The sequence below is a fragment of the Dermochelys coriacea genome, chromosome 7 (assembly GCF_009764565.3).
Source record: "Dermochelys coriacea isolate rDerCor1 chromosome 7, rDerCor1.pri.v4, whole genome shotgun sequence".
NCBI classification, from domain to species: Eukaryota; Metazoa; Chordata; order Testudines; family Dermochelyidae; genus Dermochelys; species Dermochelys coriacea.
The window spans coordinates 24,098,791-24,119,391 of NC_050074.1; the positions used below are offsets into that span (position 1 = coordinate 24,098,791).

Below are 20,601 nucleotides of genomic sequence, written 5' to 3' on the forward strand. Positions count from 1 at the left end.
TTCTTAGAGAGCACTAGCTCTATACTCAGTGTAATCAACTTCATAAATGCAGCTTTTGGTGAGACAAGATTAAAGTAAATCTTATACAAAATTACAAAAATCCCTCCTACAAACTATTTGGGGATGGTAAATAAGTCTTTTGCCTGTACATTTTTTTATAAGGGATGTTTTTACATCAATTAACTCTTTATGACAACAGTTTGCCTCAAAGACAATGATGTAGGGATCAAAGCAGTTGCGTTACTGTTTCAGTGCAGCATTTTGAGTAGCTAAATAGTCCAATTTTCAAGTAACGGGCCTCACCACAGATAATGGAGCCACAGGGCCAGAAGATGAGACTGGCACGCTACTAGTACTTCACTTTGTGTGTACACACTACCTGTCTTCAGCCTCTTAGACTGCCTGATGGAGTGCAGCCCTCCATGTAGCCTGTTAGTGGCATCTGCCCATTATGGTATTGCTGCTTGAAAGTTTTCAAATCCTTCTTGCAAATGTGTTTGAACCAGAGCTTAGTCAGCCCAGTGGTCTTGGAGCATCCACAAGTCTCCATGCAAAAGTGTGTTACTTTGGAGTGACTAATACATTTTATGCAGCTACACTTCTGGCTTTCTCTAAGATTTGGGTTATATGACCCATACTTAATTTGGTATGAATACTAATAGCTGAAATATTCATCTTCTGATTTGAGATGGGCATGTTTTTTGGGGGTTTTCTTTTTTAACATTACTGACAAATGGTGGCCATGTTCCACTAGGAAAACATCACAAATTCCTTGTGGTACCAGACTTGAGTGAATAAACTTGAGGCGGGGCTAATTTGGGCCAGTAAATATAAGCAGTAAGAAACTGAACTGACCAACACTGAGGTTTAAATTGGCTAATTAAAATAGCATTCCTGGTAGTCTGTTGTATAGCAGGAAATGTTTAATGAAGGTTCTGTTACAGAATAGCTTATGATTTTAAAGCAGTCCATTTTATACTTGTGTACTAGGCTTTAGACAGGTTGGTTTATTTGGCTTTGAAGGGAACCAGATAACAATATTTCCATTCTTATTAATAGTCTACAAGTTCTTAGACACAGTTAATAAATAAGATCTTAGTACTGTTTTTAGAGTTTGACTTGTAAGGAAAAAATCAAATATGAAGAAATGGGTAGCTGCTCATTATCTAAGAACAAGTTGCCTTCTGTTATGGCTGGGTCTCAATCATTGTCTCATTTAGCTAAACTGAATGCTTGGTTTAGACTTTTTGCCACTGTCTTGCATTGGAGCACACTTCTACTGCACCTGAGCTAGTGGGGTGAGATTAGTAAAGCTGCATAGAATTAAACTCGTATACAAAGTAAATGACTCTGAAGCTAAAGATGTCTCTTCAGTAAGAAGTTACAATTGTCCTTGTTCTGATCTGTTAATCTTGTGTCACTGGACCATTTCACATTAAGTTGCCTTGGCTTGCTCCAAATCTGAAAACATTCAGGAAAAATAAAGTAGGACAAATAACCTTAACTGTCAACATAGTAACTCTTCTGGTGCAGCTGCAGGTTCAGTTTTGTATAGCTGGCCTCCAGATCCCTTGAAGGATACAAGATTACTCTTCTGGAATAAAGAGTGTCCTAGTCTTCCTCTGTGGCTTCATACTGCAGTAACTCCCCTGGTTCAAGTGACCCAGAGCAGGACTTCTCTAGAATATACACATAATGCAGCAAGGGTAGACCACTTAATATCAGGGTGTGGTATCTACCTCTCATTCTACTAGTCTGTAGAGTAAGACACCAAAGGAAGAGAGCCACTACTGCTTAATTATACACTCGTTTCCCAAACAAACTCCTTCCTCCTGTAATTAAGAAGGGTTAGAGGGAGGGGAGAACAGTGAGTAACTTCAAGGTGATGTGAAGAGGAGGAGTCAGTGCCCTCACTTCTGTCTAGGTGCATCATGCTCATCACTGTGGATCCGAGCACCTTATTTGCTTTGGAAACTATCAGATCATCTTGATGTCTCTTCTACTTCTAGTTTCTTACCATTAGAAACCTCAGCGTGTTTTGTAATGCATCTTTGAGGCTTTCTTGGAATACTCAGATATGTATTTGCAGCCATCTCTTCCCTTGAAGACTCATTGGATATGCCTTTGCTAACAATAGCTCGCTTAACTCAAGGGCCTGAGTCATGAATAGAAAGAATCACTTCTCTCTCCCTCCCTCTCTCTCCTCAGTCAGGTTTCACTTACTTAGTTGGATTCTAGTCTTTAAGATAGAGGTAGACAACTCATGCATGTCATTAGTAGGCAGGCCAGCACAGTTTTAGGACCCTCTAGGGCCTCCTTTGTAGCATAAAGTTGAATAGAAATTTCTTCTGTCATACTTCCACTCTTAAGGTACTATACAGTGTTGGAAATCTAGAGGGTAAACTGGAAAGTAATCCAATTCCTTGGCAATAGATAAACACCTGTTAAACATCTCAGCAACTTTAATTCTCTGTAGCATCCGCCTTCAACTCAAAACTTTCCCACTGTTACCAGTTAATCTCTTCTAGTGAAGAAACTAGTGTTGACATGGCAGGTGGTGGTGAACACTCTATTGTCTAACCCTACCTAAACAGACATGAGGGTTAAAACCTAGTGCACTCCTGCAGCCTTGCCTAATCTAGAAAGGGATATCCTATTTTCCATGGTAGTAATACCAACTGGTATAGGCAAGACTCTAGTGATGCTCTGAGGACAACTCTAATCCAGACTTAAGGATGGATAGGGGCTCAGTCTTAGTCATTTTAGTGTTTGGCCTGATTTCAGCCTTCCTTAGGGCTTGTCCATCTGGGCAAATGATACTAGAATAAGCTAAGGTGTGAATTTAAACCAATATAGCTTTACCTGCATAATTATTCCAGTATGACTTCTTTGTCTCTGGGGAAGGGGCTTAAGCTGAACCAAAAAAGGCCACTCTGGCACTAAAATAAGTGCCCATATGGGAGTTATGCTGGTAAATCTTCCTGCATAGAGAACACCATTAGCAGTAAACTTGACTCACTGCTTGGTCTCCTAAGATCCAGAAATGCATTCAAGAAACACTTTTTTTTTTTTCCCTTCCGCATCTTGTAAGACTTGTGGGAAGCTGAGTCACCTCAGGTACTAGGGTGAGGGGTTTTGTAGAATACCCATTGAAGCAAAAAGCAGGTATTGGGTGCATGGTGAATGGAAGATTCCACTGGTACCTGATCTCTTTAAGCATTCTGCATGAGGAAGAGAAATGCCACCACCTGGTGGCATGGCAATGTACTGAGCAAGAACACTGAACCTAAAACTTCCTAGCAGTTTATTTTGGGGAACAAGGATAGGGATGGGGACTTATTTTAAATTAGCTTCCCCACTAGTTCAAGGATCTGGAGAATGGGGAAGATAACTCCTTCTCACAGCAGGAGTATTTAGGACTTCCTCTCATTAGAGGTTATCCAGGAGAAGGAGCTATTGAGGGTTAGGAATAACATTAGAGGAGTGGGGTGGAATCCCAGCACCTTTTTCTTCCAAGCAGCTGGGGCTAGGCTTCTCATTGAGTGTTCCTCGTAGGAGGAGGCATGGGTGGGGATGGGGTATGGCAACCCTTATCTAATATCTGTGTGTGTGTGGCCTTGCTAAAATTGCTCATTCTGTGTACCCATCCTAAAATTGCAAGGACTCTCCCTCACTCTTGTAAGATTCTTCTTTCTCTCCCCCCTCCCCCCCCGTGGGGTCTCAGTCTGGGCTCCAGACCAAGTCCAAACCTCTACACTGCAATGTTTATCCCTGGAAGTCTGTCAGCTGACCTGGGCAATGGGTCTCTTACTGCAGTGTAGAAGTACTCTCTTTTTGCCTCTGGCATATTCCATCTCATTGACTCAAAGACCTTTGAAATCTTGTTTGAAAACCCCCTGTAAAAGTTGTGCTTATCTGATGGACATCCCCTTGCTGAAGAAATTCTTATATGGTGGCTTTATTCAAAAGGAGTAGCTTTTATTGGTATTAAAAACCTAAGGATAGCAGTTGTACATATTTTGGATATCAGGCAAGGCTGACTTAGAGCATTTGCTTTCACAGGGAGGGAGTTTCAGGTGATTAAACATGTTGAGCCCACACATGATGCTGTAATCTCAGGCTGTGCAACAGCCCGAGACAAGTACTGCTTCTATGGACACCAAAGGGAGGGAGCAATGGCAGTAGGGGAAAACACAAGGCCAGGAGGAAATGTACGGACACCAATTTACATTATCCTGTAAACCAGCAAATGTCCCTGTCTAACTCAGTTTTGTGTAATTTAGTTTTTTGGGGTTGGACAAGTCTGTCTAGTCAAAAAGGAAAGGAATACTTGTGGCATCTTAGACTAACAAATTTATTTAAGCATAAGCTTTCGTGAGCTACAGCTCACTTCATCGGATGCATCATGAAGTGAGCTGTAGCTCACAAAAGCTTATGCTCAAATTTGTTAGTCTGTATTTGCAAAAAGGAAAGGAATACTTGTGGCACCTTAGACTAACACGGCTGCTACTCTGAAATCTGGCTAGTCAGTTTCACTTCCAGGTTCAATGTTGCAATGTTTACAGTATCTCCAGTTGGTTTTTTTTTTCTCCCCTGTCCCTTTTGGATTGCAAACACTCTTATTGGACTTGAATCTTTAGGCTCATTTTGGATTTAATGTCCCTAAAACTGCCAAATGCTTCATTCAAGCTTTCACTTTTACACTTAACCTTATGGATTATGGACATGATTTTCTTAAGTAAAAGTTGCAGGCAATAACCAAAGGCTCACAAGCCAATGATCTGACCTTTACTAAAAATAATGGGAGGAGGGGGCACAGCTGACTTTTTTGGGGGGAGTGATTAAAGCCCAAGCAGAAGCTGGGGCAGTTCCCAGCACCTACTGCCCACAGTGGCTGGGCACAGAAAATGTCATGGAGGTCTAAAGACACAATTCATGACCTCAGACATAATCTTATCCTTAATCCACAGTTTTCACAACTTGCTCTATGGTGCAGTTTATTTGACTCTAAAATAACTTAGACTTTTGTGCACAGCTAATGTTGACCCCCCCACCCACGCTGTATTTGGAGGGCAGCAGAAGGTATAATTGAGCCATAGTATAGTTTTGTTTCTTTCTCAACTTTGAGACTAATCACAGGTGCTGTGTCCTCAATTCTGTGAACTTCAAATCCTGGATGTCAGTTACAGGGTTAACTGCACCTCTGATTCTCTTCTGGTTTCTTAAAGTACATCCCCCTGGGGCCTCGCACTGAAGTCTCTCATATGCAGTCACCTGATTTCCACACCAGGCTGCAGCTGCAGTCTCCTGTGCATCAATGATTTTTATCTTGGCAGGTCTGACTTGTGTCCAGGACCTAGGATTGTAGTCCCCCTGTGACAGTGGTGTAATGACAGTAGTAATGAAACAGACTTCTTAAAGCATAGTATTTAGAAGCAAAGCATTTTGGAAAAAGTGGATCTTAAGTCAGCCTGTAGGCAGGGCTACTCTATCTGCTTACCATCTCCTTGATGGTCGCCTGATAGGCCAATGGCCTAAAGCGGGGTTGGACAAACTTTTTGGGCTGAGGGCCACATCTGGGTGGGGAAATTGTATGCAGGGCCAGGGCAGGGGAGTGTGGGAGGGGGTGCAGCAGGGGGCTCAGGAGGTTGGGATGCAGACTGCAGGAGGAAGCTCAGGGCAGGGAGTTGGGGGGGGTGCAGGAGGGGTTCAGGCTCCAGCCTGTTGCCACTTACCTAAAGCAGCTTGAGGGTGGCAGCAGCAGCACTGCTCTAGAAAGTGGCCAGCACCATGTCCCTGCGCAGCCCCTGGGGGAGGAGGGGGCACAGGGCTCCATGCCTCCAAGTACCTCCCCTAAAGCTCCCACTGGCCATGGTTTCCCATTCCTGGCCAATGGGAGCTGCAGGGGAAGTGCCTGGAGGCAAGGGCAATGCACTAAGCCCTCTGGTTCTCTTCTCCCCCCCCCAATCCCAGACATGGCACTGGCTACTTCTAAGAGCAGCAGGAGGCCTGTGGCACCATGGTGGTGGTGGGGGCAATCACATGAGGCAGATCCAAAGCTCTGAGGGGCCAGATCTGGACTGCAGGCCATAGTTTGCCCTCCCCAGTCTAAAGTCGGGTGTCTCTCTCTCAACAACCTATGCCATCTGTGTCCTCCTGAGATGGCTTTTTGACTGCTTTGTCCTCTTGATCTCTAGTCTCCTAGCCTGGCAAAGAAGCCTTGCAGCTTCTGACTGGAGCCTGGAAGCTAAGCCATTGTCCTGTAGCTCCCCCCAGTGTAAGTTGATTTTCTATCACTATTGTCATGCGTGCCTTTTCCTCAGTCCCCTGTCCCACCCCCTTCCCCCATTAAGTTTAATGTTTGTACAGGAAAGTCTAAATGTAATTTTATGAATACTATTTGTATATTGATATTAGATGGAACTGCTATGTGTCTAACTTTGTACACAAACATCAGTACTTGATATTTGGTATATGGCAAATAACTATCAAAACAGAATAGTGAATAAAGTCTCTTCCTAGTAAAGCAGGAAATTAAAGTTAAATGTCTTGAGTACTAGATAAGACACCCTGCCTCAAGGAACTTGCAAGTAATTCTCTTGGGATCCTTGAAAACTAGGTTTCAGAGTAGCAGCCGTGTTAGTCTGTATTGGCAAAAAAGAAAAGGAGTACTTGTGGCACCTTAGTCTAACATTTATGAGCATAAGCTTTCATGAGCTACAGATCACTTCATCAGATGAATGAAAACTAGTCTTTAGCATGCCTTACCCATGATGTACAGACAGACTGAGACAAAGTAGTTCTCAAAAGTGAAAATCCTAGTCCTGGCTCCCATCCAGTCCTCTAACTACTGGACTCCATGACCTTTTCAGGATATAATGTACTGAGAAATAACATCTTAAAGTAATGTTGTAGCCATAATGAAAACTTGTCCCTTCCACCCACAGAAGTATCAGCTCATCCACATTGGCTAAGATGACATTCCTTTAAATGTCCACAAGAAACTGGCCACTAAATTGACCTAAGACAGTGTGGCTGAATCATAAGTTACAATGGCTGCATTTCTGCATCTTTTCTGAGTATTGGCTTCTGAAACCTGGTTGGTGGAACCCTGAAGGATGTAGTACCCTCTGTAAAACAAAGCACTCCGGCAGCATGTCTTGCTATCAGCATTTCAAAAGCTGATAGGAAACTGAGGCTCTAGACTAAATGAAAATTGCAGTAATTAGTTTTAACCTTCTCCCAAAATAAGTCCACTGATCACTTCTTGACCTATGAGGAGCTGACTGGTCACATGGTGCTAGCTGCTCACTTTCAGGTGTCTAATTTCCAAAGAGCATGGAAACAAGGAGCAGCCAGCCTATTTCTTTTTGGGACTGGAGCTGCCAGCTACCAATGGAGGGTGGGGTGGAGGGGAGAAGAGCACGCTAAAGGGAACACTACAGGTGGGTAGCAATATTTGAGAGGGGAGGTAGTCTATGAAACACCAAATCTTAAACCCAATTTGGTGAAGCTTCTCAAATTATCAACTTTCTCAAAACATGCTTGATTCATATTTTTGTGCTCCTGCTCATCAAGAGGTCCATCTTTGAAGTCCTAATTGGCAAAAGGACACTAAATTCTACAGAAACACACAGTCCACTTAAAATGCCATCAACACTTCCTGTAACTTGGGAGACTTTTAGTTAGTTTCTCATACATCTGTCAGGAAGGTGCCATCTGTTACTGCTACTATACAGATGCATCTGAATGCATAGGCACCATCTGAGGTGCTGTACAAGCATAGTGAGTTCCTCAAGGATGGTACTAAATACTGAAGTGTTTGAAGAAAAGCTTAGTGAGGTAGTTTTTTTTTTTTTTTTTTTTGTGGTAACCATGACAGTGTACACACTTTGCTTGTTGTTTGAGTTTAAGGAGCACTTCAGCATCCAAACAGTAGCTGTTAACTGACTTAAATGTAAACTCAGGAGCTCCAAAAGAAATCTCCATCTTTTGACTTTAGTTACATGTGTAATTGTAATGGCATAACTTGTTCCATAAGGGAAACTAAGTCTAACTGTTGTAAATGATGCCTGAAGGGTACTTGCAGATGAACAGAAGGCATTTCCTTAACATGCCAGCAAGAAGTGTTTTGCTCTGTGGACCTCTGGACAATGTTCTCAAGGTAGCTTATCAGTTTAAAAGTACTCTATATGCATAGTGACTCAATACGGTCAAGGAATATTTGCCTGGCCAGAGATCTCTAATGTCTGAGTCATAACAGAATAAGCAAGGCTGTACCTAATGCTTAACTGTGACATGCCATTCTGGGCTGCCAATTAACTGCATCCCTTACTACATCAAATCATGTCACGTGGATCTCCTCCATTCAGTTAATTTCTTTTATTGGGCTCTCCACTTAATGCAATCAAAACTGGATTGGTCATAATGGATATCGCATCCTGCCCAAAACCTCTAAATGCATCGGTCAGACTAGCTGCTTGGTTTTTTTAATAAGCAACCAGTTAATTAGTTCAATCACTAAATTTGCTTCATCTCTAAACCATGTCTGGTTTAGGTCACACTAACCACCTAACATGGCTGAATTCTGCTGTAACAATGTGTGGTGGTCAAGATTGTCCTTTTGACTGAACAGCTACCATAAAGTCTAGTTCTGATATCCAGTGTCAAATGAGCATTTGAACTTCAGATGTAATTCTTATTCACCAAAAGTCACAATTTGCATTGGTGGTATATATTGAACCCATGATGGACTTTACTTCTGACAGCACAAGTCAGAATAGAAAAAGGCACTTCAGTTAACCCATCAAGTTGAAGTATTGAATTCCTGAGAAATTTCTCAGCTGCCCAGTTAGCAGCAAAAGTTATGCTATTCTCTTGAGAAGTATTGTAAATAGACTTCTCATGGGAGGTGACCAGGCCTCTGGGTATTTTGCCACTTCTAGGATGGAGTAGTGGGAAATTCAGTCACTGCAAGCTGAAAGAATGCTTCAGGACCATGGGTGTCTACTTAGCTTTTTTTTTATTCACAAAATCCATACATACTTTCCACTTTAATTTCTCTTAAACTACTTTCCTTCATGCAGAATGTCATGACTGGTGAGTAGTAGAAATCTCTTGAAATGGACACCATCCTCTGAATGTCTAGCTCAACTTATGAGAGGGAAAACAAGGACATTTCCCTACACTAGTCCTGGAGTGGAAGAGTTTCAGTATAAGCCTTGACTGCAAGCATTTGCTTGTGAGGTTTTGTTGGATCACTTACTGAAATACTAACTTCAACTAACCTGGCATAATTCCCAATTACTCTACCAGGACATCTGCTGGGTCAAAGATCCCATGGTATTCCTCTACAAGAGCAGAGGTGTTTGCTATACTGTCCTGGCCACATCAGCCAGGATGAATACTTGTACAACTGCTTCCAACATCTCTTTTTAAAAGACCTAACAGAGCACTGATTAAATAGGTAGTGTCTATTACATTAGTTTCCTCTTAACTCTGTCCATCCTCTTACTCACATGGAGGCATCAAAGAGAACACTTGTACTGTTCCATCTACCCCATACATTGTGATGGTCCTTTTTTTCTTCTGCTGTTTAACACTTGCTCGCTCACTATTTTGTGCATCCTAGCCACTCACCTAGAACTTAAAATTTACCAGAAGATTCATAGTCAGATGGCTTAAATGATCTTTGCCACCACTGAAGATATAGTTGGGAAGCAACTGCCTTCCCTCTTTCTGTTGGCTGGCAAGGGGAGGAGGTAAGGGTTCAAACTGCTCTGCCTCTAACCCTTGTATGAGCATCTCTACTTGTAATGCCCAAGGCTACCTTTTCCACACTCTGCAGAAGGGACAAGCACTGTTCCACTTTCAATCTCAGAGCTTCCTAGCTATTGTCATCAATGTCTCTGTGACTCTGCCCTCCATTTTTGGGCTGTTCTTGGCAGTATTTTCAGTTTCTCCACACTTCCTCTGCTTGGAGTGGAAAACTGACAAAGTGGTAACTCTGCAGCTTGGCAACACTGCAAGCAACAAAATCACTGGGACTCTTTTCAGACCTTAAGACAACAGCAATGCATTACTTACACCGGTCCCAGTTGAAAGCTTAGGCTGGCTGGAGCTGATGGCTTCCCCAGGAGAATGCTTATTCCTTGCCCTGAAGATGAACTTTTCAAGCCCCCTCATATTCTAGGGCTGAGGCTCTCAACCATTCCAGATTACTGTACCCCTTTCAGAAGTCTGTCTTGCATACCCCAAGTTTCACCTCACTTAAACTAGTTGCTTACAAAAATGAGTGTTGCAGCACACTATTACTGAAATTGCTTTTTCATTTTTATCATAGAATCAACTTAATATAAATATTGTGTGGAGCAGAATCAACAAAGTGATTATATGAAATTTTAGTTTGTACTGATTTCACTAGTGTTTTTTTAAGTAGCCTTGTGCTCTAAGACTAGACAAATACCTACATGAGTTGATGTACCACCTGGAAGACTTCTGCTACCCCCAAGGGTGTGCATACCTCTGGGTGAGAACCCCTGTTCTAAGGGCAACCAGCCTCCTCACAGTAGTACAAGGCAGACTCATCAAACATCAGTGTGCACTACACCTGTTAGACAGCAGACTACTGTAAAGGTAACTGATATGGAATGTTTTTTTGGGCACTGCCCTGTCTCGGCTTGCGCATCCATTCAGTTGATTATCAAGTAACTTAACCTCTCAAAATAACTTTCACTTAACACTCTTATGTGAGCATCTCTAGGGCATCTTTTAATTTGATGTAGAGATGCATGTTCCTGTCCCCGAGGACTGGAAACAAAAGACCATAGTGTCAATGGTATCATCTCATGCTGCCTCTTGACAATTACAGAGGAATTTCTAATAAGTTGCACTTTAAATAAGTACTTATTTCCTCTAATGACCATTACTACAGAATGGTCTATACTGAGTGGATTTGGAGGAACACAACTTCCTAGGTAACTTCCGACTCTTCTTGGGGAACTATCCACCAGTTTTTAGCTATAAAGCTCATCTGGCTTTTCTGAAATCGGAACTGGTAAAGTCACAGCTTTGCTCCTTGCCTGGCTAGTAGATTTGAGCTATGGGGTTTAGTTTTTTGAGGGAGCACTGGGAGACTGAGAATGTAGATATCTGGATTATACACATTTCAATATGGTTTTTTTTTTTTTTTTAGATTTAGCCTCCAAGGCTGTTGGATCAACCTGTGCTTTTGGGAGGAGGGAGAACATGAAGTCATGAATAAGGCAAAGGCCTCTTTCTTGTTGAGTACCTAGTTTCCCTAGCAATGATTAAGCCACTAGAAAGGAATGCTGCTGACTGGTTTAGTGACTGACAGGAGTTCTCAGATGGTCTCCAAGAATGGCTGGCTGGAGCCAGTAGTGCAAGAAATGTGAATATGCTCTCCTACGAGATAGTAACACTATTAGCTCTAATTCCTCACTAGGAGGGTCTACGCATTTTGGTATAAAACAAAATTGGTATTCAACTTTTCACAACTATCAGACTAGAAACGTTATCTAGACTGGATAAATAGTAGTCCAATTGCCCAATGTAAATCTGTTTTTTGGCCTGCATAGCTATTCTGAAACTAACTTGCTTATCCAGGCCAGTAGTTGTCTTGTAGAACAAGACTTGCAGACACAGTTTTTTCAGGAAGCTGCTTTAGAATAACAATTGATAGTTCTTCCATTTCTCCTATAAACATACAGCAAACTGTCTTGTATGCTCTAGTTCTCTAAAAGTAGTAGGTTCCTGGAACCTACTACCACTGACTTGTTTTACCAGTCTTACATAGTGGTAAACTTAAACCAGTTCAGATTAGGTGTAACAAGTTTACGTCAGTAAAAGGACCAGTTCATACAGTGCTTACCTTTGCTTTGACTAAACTAACACCAATTCATCTGATTTAAGTAACTGGCTGACAAACATGGAGCACAGGCTGCAATATTCTGGAGAGGAAGAGAATCCCTAAGGATTTGCCACTATAGCTGAACTGGCACTCTCTCCTTGCACAGATGCAGTTTATGCTGGCTTCTAGTGGTGTAGATTATACCAGTTCCCCAAGCAACAAAAGCTTATACCAGCAAGAGTGCTTGTGCTAGTATAACTGAGTCTCCATCAGGGCTCTTCCCAACATAGTTGGGGGGGGGGGGGTGTGGCGGCAGCAGCTCTTCACTAGTATGTGCACTCCCTCCTTCTCTCCCCCCCCCACCACACATGCTAGACGAGCAAAACTAAGCCTCGACCAGGCCTAAACTAGAGCAAATTTGCAAAACTATTCTCCAAATGGACATGCTCTCGACAATACCCTCAACAACTTTCCTGCATTTTTGAATACAAAAAACCTACCTGTCTTTGAGACTCTCTACACCGGCAATTGAACAACACCATTCTTGTCTTTAAGAGGTGGTAAACCTCCCCTCCCTTTCTTCTTTCCCCACCCCAAAAGACAACATTTTGATAAGCGCCAACGTGAATGGCACATTATCAGGAGCACACTCCTACTGATGAAACACCCTGGCAAACAGCAGCTACACTGCCTGACTTTTTAAGCAGCACAGCCATGTTGCTAAAAGCTTTGTACTGTAGACATATCCAGTGGGAGAGATACTACACTGTTCTTTGGGTTTTGGTCTTCCTGGGGTAGAGGGGCACTTTGCTGTTTGAAGTGCTTTAACAAAGCTTTGGTTCTGAAGCTCTCCATAGCTTTGAGTAGACTCATGATTGGTGATGAAAGTCTCTTTGAATGCATGATTCACTAAAGTGAAGGTAGTTTAAGAAGCTGCACCTTCACACAATCATCTGCCACTGATTTTAAAAAACACAAATAACCAAAATCCAATGTTAATTTCTAAAGGCACTATCAAATTTAGCTTGGAGTAGCCTTTGTAAAATCTCTCAAACCTATTGGAAGAATGTCCCATAGGAGGCTTCCATAATATACACTACAGCACATGTATGAGAACCTGTTGAAGCATGTTTCAGAGTAGCAGCTGTGTTAGTCTGTATTCACAAAAAGAAAAGGAGTACTTGTGGCACCTTAGACCAACAAATTTATTAGAGCATAAGCTTTCGTGAGCTACAGCTCACTTCATCAGATGCAGCTCCTTCCATATGAGGATGTCTTGCCATGGGACAAACTCAGTAAATTTGTGAAACCACAACTGGAAAAGAAAATTGGGGTAAATTGCCCAGTGTTGTACAAGAAGTCTGTAGCAGAGCCAGTAAATAGAACTTGGTCCTATGCATTAATTCCACAACACTCCCTTGTAATAAAACAAACTAGCCCATACTTACCCAACATCACAGGATATAACGGAGCATCACTCATAGACTATGGGCAGGTCAGCAGAGACCCTTGAACTGCTTAAGGCAGGGTGGCCAGCCTGAGAAGGAGCCAGAATTTACCAATGTACATTGCCAAAGAGCCACAGTAATACATCGGCAGCCCTGCTGATCAGCATCTCCCTGCTCCCTCCCCACACTTCCCAATCAGCTGTTGCATGGTGTGCAGGAGGCTCTTGGGGGAGGGAGGGAAGGAACATCAGGCTCATGAGAAGGGGGGTAGGGCCTGTAGCAGAGCCAGGGGTTGAGCAGTGAGCACCCCCAGCACATTGGAAAGTTGGTGCCTGTAGCTCCAGCCCCAGAGATGGTGCCTATACAAGGACCTGCATATCGACTTCTGAACTATATGTGGATCTGGAGCCACAGGTTGGCCACCTCCTGGCTTGAGGCTTCACAAACTAGATTCGATCAACCAGATGGCTTGTGAAAGGCAGCATGAGCAAGCTTGTTTAGCCTACTGAAAAAAGGCTTTTGTAATTCCCTTGGAAATAGGGATAGTAGTGCTGGATCAATGGACACAGGTCTGGAAACACAGGGAGCTGATAAGAGATCAGGGAAGCAGCAAAAAGTTGACAGCAGGCTGTCTAACATGAGGGCCTTGCTTTCAAGAGATCTAAGCTAGTCACTTCCTCTGCTAAGCCAGAAGTCTTCTCAAGTTTGGCTTAAGTTTAAATTCAGATGTTTAAAGTGGAACTAAAAACAAGGATTATTGAATTGTCTCACAGGTATCCCCAGAGACAAGAGAACCTTTTAAGGTGCAAAAGGGTGAAGCTTCTAGAAGCTGTCACTTCAGTCTTGGGCATAGACGGGTGCTTGTTCCAAGTGAATTGTATTCCCATTAGGCTGTGGCCCAAGCAAGGGGAGAAACAGACTAAGGAGGACAGCACAGTTGGGAGGGGCTGTCAAGATCATCTATACCCTTGTTTAAAATTTTGTACACCATGACAGCTCCACCAATCATTCTGTAGAAACTGCAAAGCAAATCTGATGTAACCCAAACAAGTAACAGGTGGCTCTACTTGCCATGAACAATAAATGGAGCACAGGAATTTTGATCAAGACAATAAAGCCACACTTATACCCTCTTCATGCTCTCCTGGCCTGCTTGTAGCAATGGCAGTAATGCACTGATCAAATACCAAACCTGACCAAAGGCTTCAGTGCACCAATCACTGACTACATCCGAGTTCAGATGGGTTCTGTATGGCTTAGCTATAGCTTTCTAAAGCTATTGGTTCATGTTTATGAATAAGGGACCCAGCTGTTCAGGCACAAGTAGCAATGATGAGTGCAGTCTTCAAAGAATGGATACTGGCTTAATGTCCTGATCAGAATGTAGCAGGACTGTATCCATGCACAGGGTGCTCAGTAAATGACAGTTCTTAGAAAGATGAAGCACATCTATTTTTTTTCCAAGCAAGAAGGATCCATCTGAGCTTCAAAACTCAGTGCTACAGATCTCTAACACTCACTGTTCCATATAGCTTGCTACCTTCCTGTGCACCAGAGCCATAATACTCGGCAGTTACTTCAGACTGGTGTAGATGGAGTTTGAATGGAAACATTCTAGAATATGCAACTAAACTTGGTACCCTGTTTAGTCTAGCATTCTATATGGGTCAGTCCCTTAAAATACCATAATTTCAGTTTGGCAGTTGATATTAAAATACTTTGCATCACAACTTCACATTGCCACTTTGAGCAGGACAGACAGCCAGCCTCCTGATTAGTACTTAATTTTTGAAGGTAAGTTGTCAGCCTAGCAGTTCCCATGTTGTCTGAAGCGATTCATAACATCTTAATTTCCCTCTTAATCCTCAATAGCAGAACTGGAGGGCTCCCAATGGAGCAGTAAGTAAAGTCACTCTACAGCTAGAGTGTATACATAACTTTCTAAGTTACTGGGAGCTCTACAAACACACCAGGACATCTGAAGTGGCAAAAGCTGCCTCTAAATGCCAGGAAAAAGTGTATTGGCAGTAATGCTGAACTTCCAAGTAGGCGTAAAACTGTATAAACTTGTTTACTTGTAGAATTTACTTTCAATTTTTTTGAAAACTACTCTTCCTAGAGAAGTGAGACTCGGCAGTAACTGAGAGCACACCAGTAAGACTACTCTGTACTTTAATCTTTTTACAGAGATTAAAGTGGCTTTAGAAACCAAAGTTGGCTTTAGTCTAAACTTTGCCATGCAATTGATTCTCTGCAAGCTGGTACTTCAGGGTACTGTCACCCTTCTGAGGTGAAGAAAGTTGGGTGGACTGTAAGGCTTGAAAAATCAAATTTAAAAATCAGTATCATGAGTGAAAGTTCAGATTTCACATGGCTGCCAACTTCTGCAGTTTTCCAATGCAGGTGGTAGAAGCCAGCATCCCAGCTTCCACCTCCCTGCTGTGGCTGCTTGGGGGAGGGGGGGGGCACAGCAGTCAGCCCTATCCTAGGGGTGGAGCAATGATGTTTCGTCTCATGGCTCTGACTTGTCTGACCTGGTTTGGGGAAGGGATCAAGTCCTAGATCACTCAATGTTCAGCTCCAGCCCAGCAGCTGCTGTCAAGCCAGCAGGGGTTGGGGGGTGGGCTGGGAATAGTGCCGCACAGCAGCACCCATCAGACCCAAAGACACCACAGGAGCTGAGCCTGAGTGCCATTGTTACTAGTCAGCGCAATAGCAAGTACCACTGCCATTGTAACATAAGTAGGTGTCATGGAGGGTCCTTGTTGCTGTGAAGGGATCAAGGTCAGGGGGGATGGCTCCTGGTCTTAGCTACATGCCAGCTGTTGTAGCAGTGTCTTCCTGGGTGTGACCAGGGGTGGGGGCAGCAACTCAAGTCACATTGTCAGGGCTGCTGGACAGTTGCTGTATGGTGAGGTACCCCCGGGCCTGCAGCCCCTTTCTTCCCCAGGATTGGACCAACAAACTCCATGACTGGCCTACTCCTTTCTCTCACCTGCTCCCCATACCCCACAAGTAGCTGGGGCCTTGTGGGGAGGTGGAAGTAGGGATGCCTGCTTGTCTCCTTGCTAGGGGGGGCAGAGGATGACAGTATTGGGCTAACATCATTTTCTTGCAGTCAATGAAATTGTGCCTTACACAGGGCCTTGATTGTAAGGCATACAAGTCTGTTTGCATAGTGCTGCTGAGTGGTGTCAAATGAGAGTAAACCTCTGTGTACCCTTCTCTTGCTAAGAGTATTAAGCAGTTGACTGTGATGGGCAATGGCAATTGGTATTAGTGAATGCTCTTCAAACTTTTCTTCCAAATAGGAAACTCTAAATATCACTCCCAACACACTCCTGTCACTTGTGAGGAGTTCAAATCTCAGGTCCATCCCACATCTGTCTGTCGCCAATGAATTATACCATGACCTGTTCCCTACATTGAGAACTGTCTGATTTAAGATTGGATCAGAATCTGCTGTGACACTTGCTAGAATGATCGATTCAATGCAAGCAGTTGACCCCAACCAAGCATCCTTGCCCTGAAAAGAGCATAATTGGATGTGGGGGAGGGGGGAAGGAGCTCTAAAACTGGATGAAACATGAAGATGAGTAACTTTAAAGCTTAGCTTAAAATACTCTTCTCAACAGGTTTTCTAGAGAGAAAAATGTATAGGCCTTGGCAGAATGCTGAACTGGTGAATTATGGGGTGCCCTCTGGCTTTGTGGGACCAATAAACATGTGATTGTTCTGCAGCAGTTAGACTTTGTGTTTATACAAAGCAGTACTGAATCCACTTAAACTGGTTTAAGTGTTCCTAAAGGGCTTTACATTGGTTTAACCCAGACTTATTTATATTGTGCTTGTGTCTATGGCTCCTAGATGAGGGCTGGTGCTCCTTTTGTGCTAGGCCCTACTAAGCCTATTATCTAGACAAGATAACAGGTGAATGTAGACAGATGGGGAGCACAAAGAACTATGGTATATAGACAAGCTCAAAATGGTAACAGTGAGCATTCCCCCATCTATGCTGTGCTGAGAGCAACATTAAAAATGCCATTAAGGGCCCTAAGCTAAATATATAGTATAATCCCATCAATGCTGGCCAACCAATGAAAGCAGTGGAGCTAGAGCAGTATCTAAACTTGGGTCCTCAAACTTCTAGCCTAGCAAAGAGGCCCTCACAAGCAGAAATTCTATCAACTGTTCAGCTCAACAGTCAATTACTCCAAGTACACTATATAGTGTATTCAGAACATGATGCCACAGCTGACTCTTCTAAGAAGCTTACAGTGGGGGAAGTCCCTTTCAGAAAACTGACAGACCCTTAGCAACCATTTTTGCTAAACCTTTTTTAAACATTTTAAACTAAATTGAAACATTCTTGCATGCTAGGGTTTTGGTTTTTCATTTCATTGGATTCTCATTGTGGGTGAGGGGATGGGTGTTTTTTTGTTTTGTTTTTGTTTTTTTTGCAGAGCAGTCCATAACCATTTTTTCTAGCCTTAGCATAGGATGCTCCTGTTGAGTTCTATTGCTCAGTGCCCTGCACATATCTGTGATCTAGACTCCAGTTGAACATCCTGATAGAAATGGTACTAGTAAAGTTCCCCATCTTGGTTCTCTTGCTATTGCATGTGTCTTCTAACCTTACTCTAGAACACCTAATACTTCCTTCTTTGCACGACTTTTCTAGAAATAGAACTCTAATCTGTACTGTCTGTGGTCTCTCAAGGAGACTTGACAGGGACAAGAAGCCCTCCTCTAACTGGTACCATTAGGCTACACTTGCTAAGCTCAGCACTACCAGGTGAGTCAGTTGGGGCCAACATGTCCAAAAGAAGCCAGACTGGTCAGTCTTACAAAACTTAGTGGGGGCTATAGCTCAGTCTACAGTAGCGGAGGTGGGCAGATAGTCTATGCATCACTATTTATACAAAGTTTATGGCAATCAAAGAGGCCTAAACCAATGAGCAACCACAATTAGTAACTTAGTGGCCAAGTACTAATAGTACTCTAAAGCTCCAGAAGTCGCTGGTTGCATTTAAAACTTTCAGGGATATAGGATGTTTAAGCTTAGAGCATTGCAGGATTTCTGTGAGCTGTTTCAGTTCCAGGATAACTACTTGATTTAGTTTATAACAATGTGCAGTCATTTCCTCATCAGAATGATGAACTCTTCTCTTTCCTTTTAGTTTGAAAGATGACTTCTAGGAAGAAAGTGTTACTGAAAGTCATCATCCTTGGAGACTCTGGGTAAGTGGAGCCTTTATTTACTTGTGTCCAGCTGAAGTGTCCCATAATGTGGCTTGCAAATTCTTGTGTCCTTCCCTAGGTAGGACCAGTGAAGTATTGGCATGAGATGGATATTTGAGTTGTGGAAAGCAGCTGACTACTATGCTGCCCTTATGGCTTTAAGGACACTTGACTGCCCCTTGTTCCCAGTGTTTGTCCCCAATTCCGTATTTAGAAATACTGGCAATCTACAGTATTGCCAAAGCTTCTATGGTAACTCAATTTGGGGAAAAATCTTCTAAATCTGCATTTAGAAATCTGAAGTCTTATTCCTGGGAGTCTCCTAAAAGCTTTTTCCATCTCATTGGACAATGAGGAATTGGGTCCTAAAACAATTAACACTAAATATACTGTTAGCCACTCACTTAGTTTGGCTTAAATATTGTGATCTGGGAGTACTGAACAATACACTCAAGTGAAACCTTAAGCAAAGATGTTAAAACTTCAGCTTCCTGTTAATCAGAGAAGCAGATGCTGCTTTGTTCTTGGATTTACTACACAAACAGTAATTAGACCCTGAGTCTCATTAGATAAACAAATCTTTCATACCACCACATCCAGCAAGCTGCAGAACAGAAAACACTTGGTAGCCTTGAGGGAGTGGTTATAACCTCTAAGCTGGTATATCTGGGAGAATCTCCACTCCCTAGGCTACTTCACTAAACAAAGTATGTTAAGGTCTTATGTCTCCACTGAACATGATGGAGTTATTTGGCTACTGTAGCAATACCATTCAAACTGCCTTGTTCGTTGTGTTAAATTCCATTAACTGTTTTCACTTCATAACCTGAAGGGACTTGAGGTGTGAACAGTATAGCTAACTTCTGTTGGAAGCCAATCCCTGCCCCTTGTCTGAAGGCCTAAAATCATTTCTGGGGGCCCCTTTGTGCTGGGTACTATCTCAACATCCAGTGCACTCCTTTCTGAAGACTAGAATCTTCAAACTGGCACATCTTCCCAGGGCAGGGGAGAGGTACAACAAGCCTATAGGAAGTGGTGGTAGCATGGGGCTGTCTGGGCCAGGGCAGCAGAGTCCACAGGAGTCGCCAGTGCTCAGGGATGGGGGAGAGCCACCCTACTCCAGTTGCAGTCTGCTAGATTTCATTCATGCATACATTCCCTGCTGCTGCCCTCACTTAGACACCTGAGGGGCCACAGATCTGAACATTTCCCTCCAGAGCTTGCAGAAGCAACTGCCCGCCCTCCCTCCTGCATAGGGCCAAAGAGCCCTGGTCTGCACCAAGTGGTTCTTTGGGGATGGGCACCAGCCAAGCCCTGCTGCTGCTCCAGGCATGAGCTACCTACTTCCCAGTGTATCTCTGTCCCTAGGAAAGCCTTCCCTGTGGAGGGAGGGGATGATGCAGCAAAAGTTTAGCAGTGTCTGTCCTAAAGTAACACTTCCAAAAGTGCTTGCAGTTGTTCCCTTTCCTCATCAGAACCAAATGGGCTGGTTGAGCTTACACAGCCTGAACACCTCTCTAGCTCAAGGAGCTTCATAGTCACTTCTCCCATCCACAATCATGCAAGTGTCTTCTAAATGTCCCACTCACTGTGATAAGGCATTTGGTCAACACACTTCAGAGTGAAGGTCCTGGTGCCTTAATCCTGATACTAAATAAAGCAAAAACGCTTGGACTGAATTGGTTATGGGTATCAAAATGCTGTCTGCAGAAACTACTTTTTTGTCTTTTCCTACAGGGTGGGGAAAACCTCGCTAATGAACCAGTATGTGAACAAGAAATTCAGTAACCAATACAAAGCTACAATAGGAGCGGACTTCCTGACAAAGGAGGTGATGGTGGATGATAGATTAGTCACAATGCAGGTAAAGATGGCAACTGAGCTGCTAGCGCCTCATCTCTTGTTTACTTGCCTATTTTCTGAGGCTTTCACAGCTCAGATGTAAAGTGCTCAGAAGTGTGCAGAAGTACACATTCATGCCAAATATAAGCAGCTGAGGTCCAGCATTTCTGTGCTCAACATCATATAATTCCCTGCATGTTG

General features: G+C 43.1%; 1 protein-coding gene across 3 annotated transcripts in view; it reads left to right on the forward strand.

Moving 5' to 3' along the window:
* RAB7A (RAB7A, member RAS oncogene family) overlaps positions 1–20,601 on the forward strand; it is a 32,003-nt gene that overhangs the window by 5,395 nt on the left and 6,007 nt on the right. The window contains exons 2-5 of one of the 3 annotated variants that reach the window (XM_043518518.1): positions 6,198–6,277; positions 15,437–15,471; positions 18,498–18,558; positions 20,296–20,422. In XM_043518518.1, the coding sequence (XP_043374453.1) occupies positions 18,506–18,558; positions 20,296–20,422 (180 nt within the window). In that variant the 5' untranslated portion in view covers positions 6,198–6,277; positions 15,437–15,471; positions 18,498–18,505. The remainder of the gene's footprint in view (positions 1–6,197; positions 6,278–15,436; positions 15,472–18,497; positions 18,559–20,295; positions 20,423–20,601) is intronic. The other 2 variants (XM_043518517.1, XM_038411199.2) reach the window with 2 other exon arrangements.